Genomic DNA, 21,434 nt, shown 5'->3' with positions numbered 1-21,434 from the left:
AAGCACAGCCAGACTTTTTGTATTTAATTATTTATATCTTCATTTAAATTCTTTTGTCATTTAAAATAAAATGAAATATTACTGTGTGAGAGATTAAACTTTTATTAATCTTTAATGCATGTGCACTAAAATGTCTTAATGGAGATTTTGGTGAGCTTAATAGGTACGTTTACCCCTGTCACAAATGTAACGAAATGTCTTTTGTAAGATTTCAGTCGTCTTCTATCAGTTGTATTTTCAAAAGCATTAGATCGGTTATAAAATAATCACTTGCACATTTTACAGAGGTGGACAGTAACTAAGCACATTTACTTGAGTACTGTACTTAAGGACACTTTTTGAGTATCTGTGCTTTACTGGAGTATTATTTTTTCTGGTAACTTATGACTTTAACTTCACTACATTTGAAAGACAAATATCATACTTTTGACTCCACTACATTTCTATCAAAGTCCTCGAAGTCGAAAGTCGTTTCTGTCGCAGCTCTGAAAGTCAGTGGATGATTTTTTTCTTCTTTAAAAGGTGTTTGGGTTTTTGCAGAAAGCCTTTCAGGAATCACTCTTGTAGAGTCTCGTGAAGTTCAATGATTTCACAGCATTTATTAAACACTGATTTATAGTTTAGAGCAAAATGGAAGACGACAGATGTCAAATTGCTCATTTTGTGGAGTATTCACATAAAGTTGATTATGTCTTAAGTGAAGGTAAACAGTGGGAGAATATCAGATGTGTATCAGTGTATTGGATCTGTGCATTCGGCCTTAAAGTGACAGCAGCTTTATAACTTTTCTACAAGTATTTAAATGAGTTTAAGTTAGTCGTATGCTAGTATGTCAGATGGAGCGTCACTGAATGGCTTAAACCATGATGGCATAATGTGCATTTATACAACAATAATAAAATAATGCGGCAACATAAAAAAGGAAATAACTTTTGATACTTAAGTACTTTTCAAAAAAATACTTCTGTACTTTTACTCGAGTAAAAATCATTTTTTACAACTTTCACTTGTAACGGAGTAATATTTGACCAGTAGTACTTTCACTTTTACTCAAGTAATGAAGTTGTGTACTTTGTCCACCTCTGAGATTTTATGATACTAAACGCTATGTAAATTGTGTTTGTGTAGGGTATGTTTCTCGGTGTGGGAGCGACTCAGAAGACAGTTCAGTGGAGGACTATGTGATGGAGGGACTGCTGGACACTCAGCTTTCAGAGGACACTATGTCCACTCATACAAATGATGGAACAGAGGATGGAGAGGACGGCGAGGGGAAAAGTGAAGCGGAGGCAGAAAGGGTTCGAGTGATTGTAACACATCCCTTTTTAGAGGACGAAGGAGACGAAGCAAGCAAGAGAGATTCTATTGGAGATGAGGATTATGCCGTGAGAATGGACGCCCTTTTGGAGACGGGATGGTACACGGACCCTCGGGTCAACAGCAGCTTTTCCAGTTTATCCAGCAACTCGCTGAATGCACTGGAGGAGAGTATAAAGGCCGCCATTGGTGGGCTTGGGCATACGGATGCCTCTCTGGAAGATAAACCCTGTTCTGGTATTGGTTCTGGGGCCTCAAATCTGGATGTCCATCACCCTTACCTCCTAGAGATGCCTGAGCGTTTGCATGAGAGGGGCAGTTCAAACAAACCCAAACGACCTTGTGACCTGACCTACGATAATCACTCAGGTCTGTGCTTCTCTGAACTCTCCCAAATGTCAGACAGCTTGCCAAGTCCGCCTCCGGCCAGCGACGATGCACTGAGTGAGGATGAGGATGACGAAGAAGGAAACGACGGTCGTATTTCCGTCATGTCAGCAGAATTTGAGGCAGTGTTAGCCTCCTGTACCGCTAACAGCATAAATGCTAAATTAGCTGGAGTGAACTTTCAGGCACTCTTCACCAGGATTCACAACCATCCCGCGTGTAGACAGAGGGAAACAGCTTTAGAGGGAAACAGCTTCCCAAAGAACCAGACAAATAAAGGTAAACAACAGGGAGCGTCTTCAAAAATAAATGCACAATCTGTACTGAAGAGAACTGTGCCCGCAAATGTCCCTGAAAAATCAAAGAACCCGAGAGATAGTTATTCAGAATCTGAGGATGAATTTTATGATGCCCAAGATCGATTTACCCCTCCCATCACAGAGCAAGGCCTCACAGGTCAGTGAACCGTCCATTATTACCACAAAACATTTGTGCATTATGTAGAAAAAAGGTCCATGTTCAATACAAATTAAGCTATTAACAACATTTATAATCAATTACCAGAGAAAAACAAGCTAAAATTACTGCCATGATAAAGCATTTGAAATGACAGGCAAACATAGCTATGTGGTTTAAAAGCAGAAATGTAAAGCTTAGTATTTTTTATAAAGGTACTTCTCCTTTAAAATGTCTATTATTTAATCTGTAAATTTGTCTTAATAATTGTTTTTGCATTAATTTTATAAAAATAAAGTCATGTCTTAAATACTACTTGTTTATTGCATGTCAATGTATCGGGGTTTACTGCCTTAAGATGGTTAATGTCCATAATAAGTATTGGATATTAATTTACACACAGAGGTGGTAAAAGTACTCAGAAGTTATACTCGAGTGAAAGTATATATACCTAAATTAAAAAATACTCCAGTAAAAGTAGAAAGTCCTCCATTCAAACATCACTTGAGTAAAAGTACAAAAGTATCAGATTTAAAACGTACTCAAAGTAAAAAGTACCGAAAGTAAAAAGTAAATATTCAAATTAACTGTAAATATCAATAATTAAGCAGATAAAATCTTTTGGGACTGATATGCAATGCTTTAATTGAACAAATGATAAGATTAGATACTGCAATTAAGAATTTGTTAGATTTGAAATTAATAAGAGACAATGAAGCACCTTAACGCAGTATAGAGGTTAAACTTAAAATAGAAAATAAACTTAAAATGTGTTCCATAACATTAGCTCCATCAAACAGATGAGGAGCAAGATACTATTAACTAATTCAAAATTTATTCAAAAGCCATAACCACAATGACATATTACGTAACAATTAGTTAATAGTCATGTGCCTCAACAAGTAAAGTCATATTATAATTTTGCCAATTGCTATGATTAATGATTAATTAAACAGACAACTGAGAGTCGGAATGCATGGCTTTGAATACATGAATTTACATTATTAGTTAATGTAATATGTTATTAGGGAATTAATGATGTCATATTTAATTAATAGCAATTCATATATAACTTAATCTATTAATCATAGAGAATGTTCATTAGTTGCTGATGCAGTAATCATTAATAAATGGTTTAGTTCTTCATTAGTAATACATTAACTCGTGATAATCTGTGCTTTAGTTAGGCATGAATTATAATAGTGCACCTGTATTGTAAAATGTTACTGATGTTTTCATTGTAAATTGTGTGCCGCAAAATAAAAAAGTTGGGGAAACACTGAGCTAACGTTAGTGTGGCAAACCTGACTTGTCAGTCTTGTCAAGTCTATAGGCTACGTGACTGGATCATCCATGACCGACCAGACCGGTTTGGAAATCAAGTGTAATAAATACTTAATACTTGGAGTGGGCATGGGGAAATGTATTGGAGTAAAAAGTAAACTTTGCCTTTAATATTGTAGTGGAGTAAGAGTAAAAGTAGATGCAAATAAAATATACTCAAGTAAAGTACAGATCCCCGAAAAAAATACTTAAGTAAAGTATCAAAGTATTTTTACTTGATTACTTACCACCCCTGTTTACACAGATGAGGTTAGTAAGACATTATTCCGAATATGTATAATGTTTAAATCTTGTGGCTAGGCTGCATGAAAAAAAATGGGTTTATGTAGGTAATCAGTAATGTCAGAAATGCTTAATATGTATTGAACCCGGAATATCCCTTTAAAATGTTAAATATCTACGTTTTATTGATGTTTTTCCATCAAATGTAGTTGTCTCTCTCTTACCTCTTATTCTTTTGCAGAGAAAAGCTCAGATTCTGAGAAGATGCATCCTTCTCTTAGTGTTTATGACATCAAACTGATTGTGGACAAGACAAATGCTCCTGAATCCAGAGAAAGCAAGGAGGAGGACAGTGCCGCAGCAAAGAACATCAAGGAAAAACCTTCCCTTGCCAACCATTTCACCCCTAGTCTAAAAAAGTCTAAAAACCCTGAATTGGAGGTCCATCAGCCTGCAATGATTTTGTACCCAAAACCTACACCTGTGGAGGCTAAACCTTTCAATGCTAACCACTCCACGGGTCAAAAAGCCCAGCAATGCAATGGGGACATCCCTGGCCGAAATGCCCACCTTCTGGAGATGGAGCCAGAAACCATGGAGTTTAAACCAGTCACTGGGCCTGGACCACCCATGTCTTCCTCACTAATTACAGCTGTACGCCAAGCTACCCTTCCCCAACCGACCTTAGTAGACCTGGAGACTCTTCCCAATGGACCCAGACCTCAAAATGGCATATCGGACCATGTCCCGACCTGTCTAGAAGAGAAGACTACTCCAAATTATGTGGATCGTGACGGTTTTGATAGTCAAGACAACCCAAGCCAGAAAGAGCCAACAAATGCCAAAGGAACAACTGACCTTGGGGAAATTACAGGAGACAAAAAGGGTCCTCTACAACAACAGTCACCTGACTCTCTTGAAACTAGAAAAACTGAAAATAAAGTCCCCCAGATGAACATAAAGCCCCCGATACCGCCCAAGCCGTCATTTGTTTTACAGCCACCCTTAAAGGCAGTTGATGCCCAGTCACCAAAACCTGAGGAAAAGACAAAAGTCCCCCCCAATGGTCTCTCTCTATGCCCCTGGTCTCAAAGAAATGGTACCAGTACCTCCCCATCATCTACACTGACTAAAGGTGTTTCTCTTAGTCATGAGAACCTAAGAACTGAACTAAAGGCTAAAAGCTCTACAGTCAAACCGACGAGCGCTTCAACCACTCCTACCCCATCTCCATCTCCCTTACCTTCTCCTTCAGTTCAGTCTGTAAATATTGTTCCTGAAGATCAAACCGGGACTAGTTTCCCCAACAGAACAGGCTCGTCCGGACGTCTGTCTGCCACGGCTTTGCGTGGAAAAATTCAAGATATGCCCTGGTACCTCACCCGTTCCCAAGAGATCTTGGGGACAGTAGCACTCAGCAACACTATTTCATCAACAGGCAATAAAGCAACCAATGGGACAAGTGTGAATAATGAATCTAAGGTGTCCCCCAAGGCCACTTCAGTGCCATCTTTGATTGACTGGAAAGAGAAAGATGCTGAAGTAGTCATTGTGAAGCTCAAAGACGGACCAGAGGACGTGACCCCAACTCCTGTGAAGGACACCAATGGAAAACCTCCAACGTCGTCAAGCCATCCTGACCTGAGGCAGAAATTGTCCACGGAAGCCACGGAGTTGCACCGGCATTTTGGGACTTGCAATTCCGAACAACCTCAGTCGCACAAAGGCAACCCTTCAGAGATTCGACTTGACAATGCTTCCTCCGCAAGTCCTCCCCATCGTGATGCTTGTGGCTGCCGTACAGTCTACACCAATTGTTTCAGCGGAGATACAGAGGACAATTGCGGCTTTGACGATGACCTGACCATCTACGAGTTCTCCCGTCGAAACCAGATCAGTAAACCGCCTCAACCAACCCCAGGTGCCTCGCCTGCAACCCTTTCTGGTCCTTCTCCAAATGTTCTGTCCCTACTTAGAGATTCCCCTCGTCCTCTATCCACATCCTCAGAACTCAGTCCGCTCCTGATCCCACCCAGACCTCTCGAATCTCTCTCTCTAGACCACGGACCAATAGATAATCCACTCCGCTTTCTGCAAGGTCGCCATTATGCTACCAGTCAGAAAGGTGCAGGGCTTAAAGATGGCTATGCCTGTTTGCAGCGAGACATTAATGAACTTCTTCTGGTGTTAAAGAAAGGACCTTCTGCTGTACACCCTCCAACCCACAAAGGGGAATGCAAGAACGACAATATGAATAGGCATTCGCTTTCAGAGACCGAGAGATGCCTGGTCCAGGCGGAGGCTCGGAGGTTGGCATCAGGATGCCAGAGAGCCACAAGGGTAGGATGGGCACCTGATGATGCTCTTCTATCACTCGGAAACAGTTTTGGAGCTCTAGTGCAACTTGCATCAACCTGCATGCGAGTTCCCTGTTCGGACTGCGGAGGATGCCACGGGGATATCGATGCAGATGAGGCCCTGAGGAAGCTTGAGGAAATCGTGGACCTTTATAAGGAGTTCGTAGGGGCGGTAGAAACCGCAAGACAGGGCGAAGGTGTCAGGCTCTTGGCCAAGCAGTGTACAGTTCTCATTTCAACAGTCTTCTCGCTCACACAGCTGTTTCGGATACGGACACCAGACATAGACAATGGAAATGTACCTCTGAACTTTTGAACTCCTACGGCAGGGATCTCCAAACTCGGTCCTGGAGGGCTCCTGTCCTACAGAGTTTAGCTTCAAACCCAATCAAACACACATGAACCAGCTAATCAATATCTTACTATGGCCTATAAAGTCATTGATTAGCTGGTTCAGGTGTTTTTTTTTGGGGGGGGGGGGAGTTGGAGCTAAACTCTGTAGGACAGGAGCCCTCCAGGACCGAGTTTGGAGACCCCTGTCCTACAGGATCATGGAGTGCAAGCATAGATTTGTACTTAAAGTAGCGATGCCTTTCTGGCATCTAAAAACTGATTGTGTGCTGGCACACAAGAATAATAGTAAGTGCCGTGAACACACACACACAAACACAATTAGCGAACTAGCAAGTGAGAACTGTATGTTAACCTGTTTGTCTTGCCAAGTCCTCCCTATAAAAGTACTGGATTTATGCATTCGGACATAGCTATTTTCTAACAATTCCTGATGTATGTACAGTCTGTAGTATGTATTTATTTTTTACATACAGTATACGTGCACCGTGGTTTCTAACTTGCCATACCTGCATTTTGTTTCTGTTTTGGGTGTATGTGAATCCCTACCTCTTGCTCTAACTGAGATAAACAGTGTTATGAAGCTTCACTCGTTATCAAGTTTAGTTTAGTTTAGTTGTGCTGCTCTTTACAGATTGAAGGAACAAAGTGAACAGACTCTCCACTAACCCCTAACAGTAGACGTTGGGACAAAACACTAAAAAGCCCAAATAATTATGCAGTAAGGTTTCACCAGACTATCCAAAGGACTTTCATTTCATTCAGTCTGTAGAATGAGAGTTGATGGCAATAGAAGTGTGGCCGTTCAGGATTTTTGTAACTGTATGTTGGCGTGTCAGGTTTGGCTTTTGACGTTCGTTTTTATATTGGCTCATCAGCTGACTGTTAACCACAGAGATTGGTGTGGTCCAAAGACGTAATAGCACAATTGGGGCGTGTTTACATAACAAACGTTGTCACCATGTTACTGTAGCAGCCTGTAACCAATCCCACCGATAGCCAAACCACACACTCTCTCACTCGTCCCTCATTTTTGACTATGCAAGCTTCACGATTTGTATCCAAAATTTTCCACATATTATACTTTCTTACATTTTATACATATCAAAATAAATTTACATTTTCACTAATGTTTTCACTTTAGAGGACTTCCCTGGCAAACCTAGGCCTTATATTTTATCTTGGAGGATCGTTGTGAACGTTTTTTCGTATATTTTATTTTGCCTTCTGTTTTTCTATAAACACAAACGTTCAGGAAATGTTTTTCCTTTCTCTTTTCTAAGTGGTGAACAGCACCATATTTAGTATACATTATTTTTTCTCATTAGTGTAAATCATCTTTGAGAAAGGCCAGAAACATACTCCATACACAGTCAAACCAACACTGATTCAGACACCTTCAACATTTCTCACATTATCACAGTTTATTCACTATAGTTTAGAAAATGTTTCTAAAATATGACAAGAACTCAGAGTTAAACTGTCAGAAAAAACACATCTTGATAATGTCAGGGACGTAATGGATTACAATCAACCAATCAGTTGTTAAATTTAACTACACAATCAGATAATACCAGTTTAGCTCAACCAATGACTAAGCAATGCTTCATTTTGTTCAGTCTGTGCTGTCAAAGGTCACATTAGCAATTAAAGAAAAAACACTTCACCTCAGGCCAAAAATTCTTAATCATTTTCCTCCCAAAGGTTTATCAATCTTACTGGTAGCTGTATGAAGAATTGTTGGGTATAATACGTCAGAGCTTACTGTATTTTGCTCTCCTCACTTACAGAAATGAACTATAGTGTCCTGCACACACTAGTCAAACATTATATCTGTGTCTGAATCATTTTTGGTTTGACTGTATAGCCCCTTTCACACTGCACGTCGGACCCGCAATATTCCCGGAGCATTGTCGGGTCACCTTCTGTGTGAAAGCAACCACGTCCCGGGATTGATTACCGAATTGAACCCGGGTCGGGGACCTAGTAATATTGCGGGGTTAGATTCGGGACGAGCGCTGTGTGAACTAAAGCCGAAACTAATGCCGCAACGTGTGTGTAGTTATCGTGCGACTCCTAGAGCTTGTTTTTTCAATAATACAACCCTGCAGTGCCAGAAGAGCTCGTCGGTGTTTTAAACGCAGAGAGTGTTCGTATACAAAAGAAACTAAAATTAAACAAGCAGAAATGTGTGCAAACTGGACACAAGTCAAGACCACGGAGCTCCTTACTATCCGCGCTGAAGCTGAGATCGCTCGCCGTTATACGTCACATCAGGATGTCACGTGTCAACTTGACCCGGGTTGTGTGTGAAAGCGCACATATTACGGTATTTCGCTGGCAGTGTGAATGGACCAAATCTAGCGGCCCGGGAACAAATGCCGGGTCGCATTATCCGTGTATTTGCCGGAATCGGAGTGTGAAAGGGGCTAATGTGAATGCAAATGCTTCTAATCGCACCAACTCAATTTCAAAGCATAATATTAGGCAGTGCAAGTTGCTTTGTATTTTAACATTATTGCAAGAGTGAAAATAGTGTGAATGGCTGGCCTACTACCAGTTTGAGAAGAATCTTGCTAAGCAAGTTATTATAGCCATCTACCAGAATAACAACAAATCTGACATCTGAAGGAAACTCTATCCCCTCCTGGGTGTGTTTATGCAACAGAACACGTTAAGTATGTTAGTTGGCTCAGTAATTCATGTCTTTTGTGCATTTCTGTGTTTGTATGTAGGATGTTTCAGGTCTAAGAATGCTAATTTTTGGATTTGGCTGTCATATTCACAAAAATATGAGTGGGGACTCTGGAGAGATCATAAAAGATCTATGCTCTGAATTTTGAGTATGTGAGCAGATTCAGTTGTCCTGATCTGAACTTAGACCACACTGTAAACCCGAATAAGTTGGCAAAACTCAATTTGGCAATTTAAAGTTTAAATAAGCAGAACTTGCAGATGTTTATTTTGTAGTCATACATTTCATTTGCTCTGAACTTGAAATATTTGAGTAAGCCAATTCAATCATTCAACTTAAAAATATCATGTAATCTAAAAAAAAAAATGTAATGGAAACTTGGCAAGTTTTAACTAGCTCATTTAATAAATGCAACTTTGGTTACACAATGCTTTGGTAGCATTAGCATAGCGTAGCACTTGCTGAATGAAGACAGCAATATAATGCATTGAACATAAATCTGTCTTTAAACTAAGCTCACGCTCCACTCGTCACATGATGGAAACCCTACAAAAACCCAACATAACAGAAACTCTTCTAATCTAGCATAACAAAACTACTAAATCTCCCACTTAACATTAATCTTCCACACACAAACACATGCCGTGCCAAAGCATGCCGGGAAATAGAAATCCCAGCCCAGTTTCGGTTAAATTAAGTTGAATAATAAACAAGTTCATAAAACTCAAACCATTCAGATTACGTCAAATGTGTCAGTTTTGAGAACTCAAAAGAAAAAGAAAGTTAGGGTTGGAAATGTTAATTTGTTAATTATAAATGTTACTCAACATTAACTCATAAATGTTAACTTGATTTAACTAATTTGTTTAATTTGAGTTGGCTCTACTCAAGCCATAAAGTTATGGTTTACGGTGCAGTATTTTGTGGTATAACAGTCAAGGGTTAAAATTCTGGTTGTCTCCAGATCAGGTTTAAAAGGGCCCTTATTAATTAAATCGCCCATATCACATGACCAACTCGAGGTCAATGGGTGGATTACGACATCATCCTTGTTTAGTTCTAATTACGTTAGTTGACATTAAAGAAGTGCTTCCAGATGGCAGGAATATCACCCATATTAGACATCAAACACACACACACACACACACACACACACACACACACACACACACACACACACACACACACAAACACACACACACACACACAGTCAGATTGTGGTTATCAAGTCAGAAGACACAAAGCTAGAGCAAAGAGAAAAGTCATGTGAAGGAAAGAGACAAATGTGTAATTACTCATGGTTTTCACAGAAATTACTTTCATATCGAACATCAGAGAGCAAACATGTTTCTGTATAAAATCTTCCTGTAATATGAAGGTCCTATGAATGAAAAACTAAAATGAACTGCCATTGCATTTGTAGCAAATATAAAGCAAAAAAAAAAAAAAACCCTGCTTGTAAGGACCGTTTGTATTGAGACTTGTAATGCCTTTCAAAATGCACACAGACAAAAATCTTAAATGTGGCTGTATGTGAATATGAAGGCGAACATCTGGATGAAATGAGAAGGGACAATCGAGAGTATGTTCATTCCCTCGTCTGTGTTCATGATAATAAAGGTTTGAGTTTGAATGACAAATGCTGTGGAACTAATGCATTTTTTCTTGCCGCTTTCTTTTTGTTTTGATTTTCGAGTGAAATATTACCCGGTTTAGTGAGGTTTGCATGTTAATAAATGAGCCATTCCACCGAATGGGTGACATTTGTGTCCCCAGGACATTATATGTATAAAAATTCATGAAAATTAACTCTAAAATGCATTTTATTATTAAGCAAAGTGTCCCGCATATTAAGCTAAATGAAAAATTTAAATATTTGATTAAAAACATCAATAAAAACTACCTAGATCAGTAAGAAAATAGCATTTGTTGCATGTCCCCACTCTCTATCTCTGTACTTTACAATGAAATATAATGATTAAAATCCTTCAGAAATCGTATTTTTTTTGCATTGTTGCGTGACTTTATACACAATCTATGCTTTTTTAAAAAATAAAATCAAGAGAAAAAAATATTTTATCTAATATTTTAAATAAAAAAAATGTTTTAGTCATGTCCCCGGGTTTTCACTCAGGCCTGTTACCGTAACACATTCCCCCCTCTAAAAAACTTGGAACATTCCACAAGACACATTTTCAACAGGAAGTTGCATCATCTACATCTTCTGAAGGCAATGGGAAGACCAAAAGTAAGTCCTCTCATTTTATTTTCTGTATATTTGATGATATTGCAACTATGTCTGAGAAGGTCAATCTCAACATACTTTCCTGTTACCTAAATTATTAGTTCGATGTTATTTGTTTATTTTTAAGATAATTTTTGGGGTAAATCAATAGAATTTGCTTAGTATCCTCATGCTGTTGGCATGTATGCTATGTGGCTATAGTTCATGTATTTGCTAATTATATGCTAAAAACTCAGTCCTGTTACCTTCAGTCCTGTTACTAATATAAACCGTAACAGGACTGAGTAACAGTAACAGGACTGAGTAGCATCCTCCGGTGTATTGATTTATTAGTGTAAATATCAGTTTATGGAATACAATTTACTTGATTTTTTTAAAGTTTTACAGTTAACAGTTACTTAAATTGCAGACGTATCAGTTTTACAAATCTGAATACCATTACAGGGAGCCAATCCACCACTAAGTGCTGCAGAAAAGCAGCGACTCTATCGCGCCCGGCGCGATGCAGACCCAGAGAGGAGACAGAAATATTTAGAGAAGGAATGTGAAAAATACAAGAAGGATCTCGAGTCAGGCAGAAAGAAACTAATCAATGACCTCAGTCAGAGAGAAAAGGACAGACGTCGCAGAACGTGGAGGGAGAATTACCATAGCATCAAGGACAGGAAAGAAGCCCTCCAACACCTTGTCACACCTCCACACAGCCCCCAGTTATCACCAGAGCAAGCTGTACATCCACAACCAAGCACTTCCAGGTCTAGTTCAGAAAATGCTCATGTGCCAAAGACAGTGTGCTAGAGGGGTTAGGTTTAATGAAAATAGCCATGAACATGATTACATTCCAAAATGGCCTAGTTTCACAGACAGGGCTTAGATTAAATCAGGATTAGGGCCTTAGATCAATTAGGGCATTTAAGTGGCTTTTATGAACGTTTTATAAACGTTTTATAAACATTTTATAAATGTTTTATAAACTATAAAACATTACTGCTGTGCATCTTGAGACAAAACCATGACACTGACATATTTTACGATGTGCTTTACGATGTGAAACCGGGGGGTATGAATTCTTTCCATCAGGTTATAGAGATTAGTTTAACAATGTAATCATAGATTTGACTATTGTGATGTCTAATTTATTGTGATGCATGTTTTTTCAGGCAACATAATCAAGGGCAGAGAAGAAACCGAAAAACACGAAAAAAGCTCAATTCACAAATTCAAGAACTAAAGGTTCTGTTGAAAAAAGAAACCAAAAAAACACAAAGGTACAAGAAAAGACTCCAGCGCTTTAAAAAGAAACATGCATCTCCACGCACAAAGGTAAACAAACAATTAAGACAACTTCCAAGCGTGGCCATTCGGAGCATGGCCATGGCATGCTGACGGGGAAGGAGATACACCTCTCTCTCTCTCTCTCTCTCTCTCTCTCTCTCTCTCTCTCTCTCTCTCTCTCTCACACTCTCTCTCACTCTCTCTCTCTCTCTCTCTCTCTCATTCTTCTTTTCATTCTCTTTCTGTCTTTGCTGTGAGAAACAAGCACTTTTCTTCAGAAATCTCTCACACACAAGCTATGCACACTATACATACATATATATATATATATATATATATATATAAATATATATATATATACACACACACACACACACACACACACACACACACACACACACACACACACACACACACACACACACACACACACACACACAGTCCGCATTCATTCCTGTTACGCAATGTTCAATCCTGTTATTAAATTGTTTTTCTCTAAAAAATAAAGTTAAATCACTGATTTTTTCAATTGTGTTATGTTTATTATTTATCCAATAGTTTAATTTATTACATGATAACATTTTTTATAAATTTGAGGTTTGGGTCTCCTTTAAAATGAAAAAATGGCTTTTGTTTTTTAAAAGAAATACACCTTGTGTGCATAAATACTGATTTTTAGAGACAAATGTAAATGATTTAAACATGCAACCAACCATGTCTTTAAAATAAGCACGTTTGTGAAATGAAAACAAATAGACCAGTTGACATTTCTTTTAAACTTGTTTTTTAAAAGACACATGTTTTTTGGTAACAGGACTGAGAAAAATGCATCCATCTCCCACTTTGAAACCTTTTAAAAAATAAAATAAAGTTACCTGAGATTGACCAATATACATTTTGAACAGTGAAATATGTGTTTTATTAGAATCAGTGTTGAAAAAAGATAAAAAATGTGTTTAATTTTTAAAAGTTACAACAGGCAAATGTCACCCATTCGGTGGAATGGCCCAAATCACATTTTAGATGTTTTTGGGCTTTATTCCCAAAAGGTTATCTGTTATTTTATAATATTTTTGTCTCATGTCTAGTTTAACCACCTACCTAAACAGTAAATTGCCGGTCAGACTGTGTTTGCTTTTGAGTTTGCAGGAGGGGATTACAGATTAGGCCTGGGATTAAACTCCGTCGAAGACTTTTACCGCTCAAACTGAGGGAATGATGGGATTGTTTGTGCTGGAGCTGTTTACTGGCAGACATGCTCGCTGTAATCTGTGGCTTTGGAACAGAGGGAGTTACAAAACGAAGATGTTTTTGTAGCCTCTCTTCGAATTTGTAAATGCGTCATATGTAGGAAATGCTGTGCTTTAGGTCATTTAACACTCAGTTAAGTGTTTTTATTACAATTTTTTTTTTTTTTATAAATGTACACTCTTAGAAGAAAAGGTTCAATCAGCGCTATGTATTTGGAACCCCTAAAAGGTTCACTGCAAAAAAATGCTTTTCTTACTTACTATTTTTGTCTTGTTTCTAGTCTAAACAGCTAAAAAATCTTAAAACAAGAAGTATTTACTAGACAAGCAAAAGTAATTGTCTTGTTTTGGGAAATAATAACTCAAAATTAAGAGAGTTTTTGCTTAAAATAAGCAAAATAATCTGCCAGTGGGATAAGAAAAATAATCTTAAAACAAGATTATTGGACCTACTTTATATTAGGGGGCCTTAACTACTATGGGTTAGGGTTAGGATTAGTTAGGGTTTGATTAATTACAAATGACATTGTAATTAATCATTTGATACAATGCACTTATTGTGTACCTACATGTTTTTACATTGTACTTACACTAACTCTACCCTTAAACTGACCCACACCACCACACCTGACCCTAACTCTACCCTTAAACTGACCCACACCACCACACCTGACCCTAACTCTACCCTTAAACTGACCCACACCACCACACCTGACCCTAACTCTACCCTTAAACTGACCCACACCACCACACCTGACCCTAACTCTACCCTTAAACTGACCCACACCAACACACCTGACCCTAACTCTACCCTTAAACTGACCCACACCGCCACACCTGACCCTAACTCTACCCTTAAACTGACCCACACCACCACACCTGACCCTAACTCTACCCTTAAACTGACCCACACCACCACACCTGACCCTAACTCTACCCTTAAACTGACCCACACCACCACACCTGACCCTAACTCTACCCTTAAACTGACCCACACCAACACACCTGACCCTAACTCTACCCTTAAACTGACCCACACCGCCACACCTGACCCTAACTCTACCCTTAAACTGACCCACACCAACACACCTGACCCTAACTCTACCCTTAAACTGACCCACACCGCCACACCTGACACTAACTCTACCCTTAAACTGACCCACACCGCCACACCTGACCCTAACTCTACCCTTAAACTGACCCACACCACCACACCTGACCCTAACTCTACCCTTAAACTGACCCACACCACCACACCTGACCCTAACTCTACCCTTAAACTGACCCACACCACCACACCTGTCCCTTACTCTACCCTTAAACTGACCCACACCACCACACCTGACCCTAACTCTACCCTTAAACTGACCCACACCACCACACCTGACCCTAACTCTACCCTTAAACTGACCCACACCACCACACCTGACCCTAACTCTACCCTTAAACTGACCCACACCACCACACCTGACCCTAACTCTACCCTTAAACTGACCCACACCACCACACCTGTCCCTTACTCTACCCTTAAACTGACCCACACCACCACACCTGACCCTAACTCTACCCTTAAACTGACCCACACCACCACACCTGACCCTAACTCTACCCTTAAACTGACCCACACCACCACACCTGACCCTAACTCTACCCTTAAACTGACCCACACCACCACACCTGACCCTAACTCTACCCTTAAACTGACCCATACCACCACACCTGTCCCTAACTCTACCCTTAAACTGACCCACACCACCACACCTGTCCCTAACTCTACCCTTAAACTGACCCACACCACCACACCTGTCCCTAACTCTACCCTTAAACTGACCCACACCACCACACCTGTCCCTAACTCTACCCTTAAACTGACCCACACCACCACACCTGACCCTAACTCTACCCTTAAACTGACCCACACCATCACACCTGACCCTAACTCTACCCTTAAACTGACCCACACCACCACACCTGACCCTAACCCTACCCTTAAACTGACCCACACCACCACACCTGTCCCTAACTCTACCCTTAAACTGACCCACACCGCCACACCTGACCCTAACTCTACCCTTAAACTGACCCACACCACCACACCTGTCCCTAACTCTACCCTTAAACTGACCCACACCACCGCACCTGACCCTAACTTTACCCTTAAACTGACCCACACCACCACACCTGTCCCTAACTCTACCCTTAAACTGACCCACACCACCACACCTGTCCCTAACTCTCCCCTGAAACTGACCCACACCACCACACCTGTCCCTAACTCTACCCTTAAACTGACCCACACCACCACACCTGACCCTAACTCTACCCTTAAACTGACCCACACCACCACACCTGACCCTAACTCTACCCTTAAACTGACCCACACCACCACACCTGTCCCTAACTCTACCCTTAAACTGACCCACACCACCACACCTGTCCCTAACTCTACCCTTAAACTGACCCACACCACCACACCTGTCCCTAACTCTACCCTTAAACTGACCCACACCACCACACCTGACCCTAACTCTACCCTTAAACTGACCCACACCACCACACCTGACCCTAACTCTACCCTTAAACTGACCCACACCACCACACCTGACCCTAACCCTACCCTTAAACTGACCCACACCACCACACCTGTCCCTAACTCTACCCTTAAACTGACCCACACCGCCACACCTGACCCTAACTCTACCCTTAAACTGACCCACACCACCACACCTGTCCCTAACTCTACCCTTAAACTGACCCACACCACCGCACCTGACCCTAACTTTACCCTTAAACTGACCCACACCACCACACCTGACCCTAACTCTACCCTTAAACTGACCCACACCACCACACCTGTCCCTAACTCTACCCTTAAACTGACCCACACCACCACACCTGTCCCTAACTCTACCCTTAAACTGACCCACACCACCACACCTGACCCTAACTCTACCCTTAAACTGACCCACACCACCACACCTGTCCCTAACTCTACCCTTAAACTGACCCACACCACCACACCTGTCCCTAACTCTACCCTTAAACTGACCCACACCACCACACCTGACCCTAACTCTACCCTTAAACTGACCCACACCACCACACCTGACCCTAACTCTACCCTTAAACTGACCCACACCACCACACCTGTCCCTAACCCTACCCTTAAACTGACCCACACCACCACACCTGTCCCTAACCCTACCCTTAAACTGACCCACACTACCACACCTGTCCCTAACTCTACCCTTAAACTGACCCACACCACCACACCTGACCCTAACTCTACCCTTAAACTGACCCACACCACCACACCTGTCCCTAACTCTACCCTTAAACTGACCCACACCACCACACCTGACCCTAACTCTACCCTTAAACTGACCCACACCACCACACCTGACCCTAACTCTACCCTTAAACTGACCCACACCACCACACCTGACCCTAACTCTACCCTTAAACTGACCCACACCACCACACCTGTCCCTAACTCTACCCTTAAACTGACCCACACCACCACACCTGTCCCTAACCCTACCCTTAAACTGACCCACACCACCACACCTGACCCTAACTCTACCCTTAAACTGACCCACACCACCACACCACACCTGTCCCTAACTCTACCCTTAAACTGACCCACACCACCACACCTGTCTCTAACTCTACCCTTAAACTGACCCACACCACCACACCTGACCCTAACTCTACCCTTAAACTAACCCACACCACCACACCTGTCCCTAACTCTACCCTTAAACTGACCCACACCACCACACCTGACCCTAACTCTACCCTTAAACTGACCCACACCACCACACCTGTCCCTAACTTTACCCTTAAACTGACCCACACCACCACACCTGACCCTAACTCTACCCTTAAACTGACCCACACCGCCACACCTGACCCTAACTCTACCCTTAAACTGACCCACACCACCACACCTGTCTCTAACTCTACCCTTAAACTGACCCACACCACCACACCTGTCCCTAACTCTACCCTTAAACTGACCCACACCACCACACCTGTCCCTAACTTTACTTTCCCACCTCAATATCAGCAAAAGTGCTTTACAATACAATTTGAACACAGAAAGTACATAGTACTTAAGGCCACCTAATATAAAGTGGGGCCAGATTATTTTTCTTACCCCATTGGCAGATAATTTTGCTTATTTTAAGCAAAAACTCTCTTAATTCGGAGTTATTTTTCCCCAAAACAAGACAATTTCTTAGTTAAAGAATTTTTAGATATTTAGACTAGAAACAAGACAAAAATACTAAGTAAGAAAAGCATTTTTTGCAGCTTTTTTTGAGTATACTCAACTCTAAAGAACCCTTTATGCTTTTTCTTTTTTTAATTTATTTTAAGAAAGGGGGAACAATGAATATTAATGAACATTAAAACAAATGTAAATACGCCAGATTGCTAAAAGGGTTCTATATAGAACCTTTTAGTGGTTCCAAATACATAGCGCCAATAGAACCTTTTCTTCTAAGAGTGTACAGTTTAGTCATTCTCTATGTCACCGTGCAGGTGCGATTCTTTTGTCTATAAGGCTTTGACAGGTTTGATCACAGCGAACATTCAGATCTGTGCTGATCCAGATATAGATGTCATATATAGATATAAAACAGCTTCACAAACAGTCTTTAAACCACACTGTCGATGGCGAGCGTGCCTTCACTTCCGCTAGATGAGGTCAAATTACACGATACGGCAAACGATATGCGCGAGACATCACTTCTGCTGCTTGTATCCTATTGAGATAGACCATATCGTGTACATTTGACCTCAACCAGCGGAAGTGATGGCGCACTCATAGCTGTTCGACATAGTGTAGTACTTCAAGTAAAAAATAACAAATACTGTTGAGTTTCTGGCAGAAAGCGATCGTTTCGTGTCTTTAAGGGTTAGTTCACCCAAAAATGAAATTTCTTTCATTAATTCATTATTCACCCAATTCATTAATGACTCACCCCAATGGCATTCCACACCCGTAAGACCTCCGTTCATCTTCACACACAGTTTAAGATATTTTATATTTAGTCCGAGGCCTTTCTGTCCTTTGAATTTAAGTGTATGCACACTATACTGTCCACGTCCAGAAGGTAATGAAAACATCAAAGTAGTCCATATGAGACATCAGTGGGTTAGTTAGACTCTTTTGAAGCGTCGACAATACATTTTGGTCCAAAAATAACAAAAACTACGACTTTATTCAGCATAGGGTCTTAGTGTGCATATACAGTATTGTTCAAAATAATAGCAGTACAATGTGACTAACCAGAATAATCAAGGTTTTTAGTATATTAGTTTTTAGTTTTTAGTGTCTGTGTTTTTTCACTCTCATAGAAATACACCCCATTGACATGCATTATACGAGCAACGGCTGAGTTAAAAATCTTCATTTGTGTTCTCATGAAGAAACAAACACACCTACATCTCGGATGCCCTGAGGGTCAGCAGATAAACATCACACTCTCATTTTTGGATGAACTAACCCTTTAAATAGACTGCAATTAACAGGTTGTCAGAACCGCTAGTAAATTGCGTTATTTTGTGTCGTCTATTCTGAATCGTGATCTATATATTAAACAAACAAACAAATTGTACAGCTGTAGTGCACCTGATATTCAGTAACATTCAAAATGTGACTAGCTGGGAGATTAACAGGCTGAAGTTTGTTAAATGTACACACTCTAAAATATGCTGGGTTGTTTTAACCCAATGTTGGGTCAAATATGGACTAATCCAGCAATTGAGTTTAACCCAGCAATTGGGTTGTTTCATCCCTGCGGTTGGGTTAAATATTTGCTTAAGACAACCCAATCGCTGGTTTAGTCCATATTTGACCCAACATGTTTGTTTTTTCCTCAGAATTTTTTTAGAGTGTAACCGCTTGAATATTTCAACCCTAGCAAACGCATATATTCTATTCTCAAAATCAGTGTTTTAATTCAGATTAAACGTCGGTCTGCTGCCTCCATCAACCGGTAATCTTCTAGGACACTTTTCCAAACCCAGATCAGGAACAGCCGCCCACGCAGCTCTTAAAACATGTCCTTAAATGCCACTTTACCCTGTAAGGTGAGGCTTAATTTATCTTCCACTGTCCCGGAGGTTTCTGTTTCAAAAGAAGCAAGGGAAGAGCACAGCTTCAGCTTCACATCATCTGAGGCCACTGTGTCCACAACAGTGGTTAAGGAAAGTGTATGAATGCTGAAAGATGCAAGGTCTTGGAACTATTTAATCTTCAATTACATGAATTTTATCTTCTTGACTAATTTAATCTAGCTTTAAAGGGCTCCTACAATGCCTCCTTTCACAAGATGTAACGTAAGTGGTCTGATGTCTCCAGTGTGTGTGAAATTATCTCAAAATACCTTACAGATAATTTTCATAGCATGTTTAAAAGTGAGCCAAAACTTGCTGTTTTTGTGTACCTTTAAATGCAAATAAGTTGCGGCTCCCGCCCCCTTTCAGGAAGAGGGCGGAGCTTCAAGAGCTCATGTTAGCAGCTCTGATTAACTCACGCCGAACATATCAGAAACTGTTCAGCCTTTTATGATCAAACCAGAGTCGGACAATAATGGAGAGACTGTTTTGGCAGCAAAAGGGGGACCAACACAATATTAGGACATAATGTTAAGCTTGATCTGTATATAGCACAGCACACTGCAGTAATCCAGTCCATGCTTTGAAATGGATGTATTTTATGAAAAGCTCTATACAATTAAACCTAACTTGACAAACATGCCTCCTCAAATCAATTGTGTGGTGTTGGAAGCATATTTATACCCATAATATACCTGATATGCGTGTCAAAATACACAAGACACAAATGGTCATTACTTATATTATACTAAATTGATTATTTTAATACTACCGTTAAATTAAATATATTCCTATGGAAGCCATTTTACGCTAGCCTGGATGCCAGCCGAACTTAGCCCCGAGCACAAACTTTTTAGGTCGGGCGTTTCGGTCTGGCCTCGATCAATAGAGGAGTAATTATCTCCGAACAGATCAGGGCGGGCTTTAAACGATGACGGACAGATGATCATCAACAGTAACGTAATCATCACGTCATCAAAGGGGCTTGGATTATATTTGTTTAAATCCTAAACGGAGAGCTCGTTTGTTTCTGCATTCACCTTCTCTATTTCTCTCAGAAATGATGATCATGTTGGGTAAGTGCTCTGTGTATCATTAAATTATTCTATTTTTTTACAACACCGGCAAAGATTGTGTATCCAGCCTGATTTCAGCGTGCCGTGCAGACAGGGTTGCCAAGTCTATACAACAAAACGCGCGAACTACTAGCCCTAAACAATAGCTTCTCAGGGGGTTCTCCGGGGGACAAAAAGGTGTTTGGGGGTAAAATGTGTGTTATTTTGGCAAGGTTGCTGCTCAAATTCACACTCATGGGTCTATATATCACATAGTTGTCGCTTCAACTCGCGGAAAAAAACGTGGACTTGGCAACACAGTGCAGTTGAGCTCTGTTGACATTTAACATTATG

General features: G+C 40.6%; 2 protein-coding genes and 1 long non-coding RNA gene across 5 annotated transcripts in view; 2 read left to right on the top strand and 1 right to left on the bottom strand.

Annotated features, from left to right (window-relative positions):
- frmpd1b (FERM and PDZ domain containing 1b) overlaps window positions 1-6,500 on the top strand; it is a 76,605-nt gene extending 70,105 nt beyond the window's left edge. For 2 of the 3 annotated variants that reach the window (XM_067458103.1, XM_067458102.1), the window contains exons 16-17: window positions 1,129-2,160; window positions 3,968-6,500. In XM_067458103.1, the coding sequence (XP_067314204.1) occupies window positions 1,129-2,160; window positions 3,968-6,399 (3,464 nt within the window). In that variant the 3' untranslated portion in view covers window positions 6,400-6,500. The remainder of the gene's footprint in view (window positions 1-1,128; window positions 2,161-3,967) is intronic. The other variant, XM_067458104.1, reaches the window with a different exon arrangement.
- The window catches only part of gnpda2 (glucosamine-6-phosphate deaminase 2), a 469,370-nt gene that overhangs the window by 89,169 nt on the left and 358,767 nt on the right, over window positions 1-21,434 (bottom strand). The window lies entirely within an intron of this gene.
- LOC137092460 (uncharacterized) lies at window positions 11,345-12,810 on the top strand. The gene is made up of 3 exons (XR_010908293.1): window positions 11,345-11,377; window positions 11,819-12,129; window positions 12,535-12,810. It is a non-coding gene; the product is annotated as an uncharacterized lncRNA (long non-coding RNA).

Source organism: Pseudorasbora parva, chromosome 11 (assembly GCF_024679245.1).
Source record: "Pseudorasbora parva isolate DD20220531a chromosome 11, ASM2467924v1, whole genome shotgun sequence".
Lineage (NCBI taxonomy): Eukaryota > Metazoa > Chordata > Actinopteri > Cypriniformes > Gobionidae > Pseudorasbora > Pseudorasbora parva.
This window is presented reverse-complemented; position numbering and strand designations above follow the sequence as displayed.